Consider the following 2500-nt stretch of genomic DNA (forward strand, 5'->3'; position numbering starts at 1 on the left):
CCTCCATCTCTCTCCTCTCCCTCCATCTCTCTCCTCTCCCTCCATCTCTCTCCTCTCCCTCCATCTCTGCTCTCTCCCTCCATCTCTGCTCTCTCCCTCCATCTCTCCTCTCTCCCTCCATCTCTCTCCTCTCCCTCCATCTCTTCTCTCCTCTCTCTCTCCCTCCATCTCTCCTCTCTCTCCCTCCATCTCTCCTCTCTCTCCCTCCATCTCTCTCCTCTCCCTCCATCTCTCGTCTCCCTCCATCTCTCGTCTCCCTCCATCTCTCTCGTCTCCCTCCATCTCTCTCGTCTCCCTCCATCTCTCTCGTCTCCCTCCATCTCTCTCGTCTCCCTCCATCTCTCTCGTCTCCCTCCATCTCTCCTCTCTCCCTCCATCTCTCTCCTCTCCCTCCATCTCTTCTCTCCTCTCTCTCCTCTCTCCCTCCATCTCTCTCCCTCCATCTCTCTCCCTCCATCTCTCTCCCTCCATCTCTCTCCCTCCATCTCTCCCTCCATCTCTCCCTCCATCTCTCCTCTCTCTCCCTCCATCTCTCCTCTCTCTCCCTCCATCTCTCTCCTCTCCCTCCATCTCTCGTCTCCCTCCATCTCTCGTCTCCCTCCATCTCTCGTCTCCCTCCATCTCTCGTCTCCCTCCATCTCTCTCGTCTCCCTCCATCTCTCTCGTCTCCCTCCATCTCTCTCGTCTCCCTCCATCTCTCTCGTCTCCCTCCATCTCTCTCCTCTCCCTCCATCTCTCTCCTCTCCCTCCATCTCTCTCCTCTCCCTCCATCTCTGCTCTCTCCCTCCATCTCTGCTCTCTCCCTCCATCTCTCCTCTCTCCCTCCATCTCTCTCCTCTCCCTCCATCTCTTCTCTCCTCTCTCTCTCCCTCCATCTTTCCTCTCTCTCCCTCCATCTTTCCTCTCTCTCCCTCCATCTCTCTCCTCTCCCTCCATCTCTTCTCTCCTCTCTCTCTCCCTCCATCTCTCCTCTCTCTCCCTCCATCTCTCTCCTCTCCCTCCATCTCTTCTCTCCTCTCTCTCTCCCTCCATCTCTCCTCTCTCTCCCTCCATCTCTCCTCTCTCTCCCTCCATCTCTCTCCTCTCCCTCCATCTCTTCTCTCCTCTCTCTCTCCCTCCATCTTTTCTCTCCTCTCTCTCTCCCTCCATCTCTCCTCTCCATCTCTCCTCTCTCTCCCTCCATCTCTCTCCTCTCCCTCCATCTCTTCTCTCCTCTCTCTCTCCCTCAATCTCTCCTCTCTCTCCCTCCATCTCTCCTCTCTCTCCCTCCATCTCTCCTCTCTCTCCCTCCATCTCTCCTCTCTCTCCCTCCATCTCTCTCCTCTCCCTCCATCTCTCTCCTCTCCATCCATCTCTCCTCTCCATCCATCTCTCTCCTCCCCTCTCCCTCCCCTGTCCTTCTCCTCCCCTCTCTCTCTCCCTCCCTCCATCTCTCTCCCTCCCCTCTCCCTCCCCTCCTCTCTCTCTCAGGGTGCCATGATGTCCATTGCTTTCAAAGAGGGTCTGAAAGTCCCGCCTCCTGCCCTCAACGAGATGATCCTGGCATCCAATCAGGACATCCGACAGGTAAATAAGGGAATGAATACTTCAATAGATGTCGTTAACCGTGACAACCATCAATAACCGTGGCAACTGGTCTTCAGGTCCTCCACAACCTGAGCATGTGGTCGGCTAAGGACAAGGTCATGACCTACGACCGGGTCAAAGAGGACGCCAACAACGCACGCAAGGTCAGAAATGTGTAAATAATAATTTGTTCTTAACTGACTTTTTAAATAAAAACATTTGAAAAATTATGTTGTGTGTGTTTAACCATGGTGTGTGTTTAACCATGGTGTGGGTGTGTGTGTTTAACCATGGTGTGTGTTTAACCATGGTGTGGGTGTGTGTTTAACCATGGTGTGTGTGTGTGTTTAACCATGGTGTGGGTGTGTGTGTGTGTGTTTAACCATGGTGTGGGTGTGTGTGTGTGTGTTTAACCATGGTGTGGGTGTGTGTGTGTGTGTTTAACCATGGTGTGTGTTTAACCATGGTGTGGGTGTGTGTGTGTGTGTTTAACCATGGTGTGTGTTTAACCATGGTGTGGGTGTGTGTTTAACCATGGTGTGTGTGTGTGTTTAACCATGGTGTGGGTGTGTGTGTGTGTGTTTAACCATGGTGTGGGTGTGTGTGTGTGTTTAACCATGGTGTGGGTGTGTGTGTGTGTGTTTGTGTTTAACCATGGTGTGGGTGTGTGTGTGTGTGTTTAACCATGGTGTGGGTGTGTGTGTGTGTGTTTAACCATGGTGTGGGTGTGTGTGTGTGTGTTTAACCATGGTGTGGGTGTGTGTGTGTGTGTTTAACCATGGTGTGGGTGTGTGTGTGTGTGTTTAACCATGGTGTGGGTGTGTGTTTAACCATGGTGTGTGTGTGTGTTTAACCATGGTGTGTGTGTGTGTTTAACCATGGTGTGTGTGTGTGTTTAACCATGGTGTGGGTGTGTGTTTAACCATGGTGTGTG

General features: G+C 52.5%; 1 protein-coding gene across 1 annotated transcript in view; it reads left to right on the forward strand.

The window, feature by feature from the left end:
• Positions 1 to 2500, forward strand: part of LOC115123329 (replication factor C subunit 1-like) — a 71061-nt gene that overhangs the window by 33121 nt on the left and 35440 nt on the right. Inside the window, 2 exon segments of the mRNA XM_065003403.1 lie at positions 1471 to 1566; positions 1644 to 1730. Coding sequence (XP_064859475.1) covers positions 1471 to 1566; positions 1644 to 1730 — 183 coding nt within the window.

This window comes from Oncorhynchus nerka, linkage group LG18 (assembly GCF_034236695.1).
Source record: "Oncorhynchus nerka isolate Pitt River linkage group LG18, Oner_Uvic_2.0, whole genome shotgun sequence".
NCBI lineage: Eukaryota > Metazoa > Chordata > Actinopteri > Salmoniformes > Salmonidae > Oncorhynchus > Oncorhynchus nerka.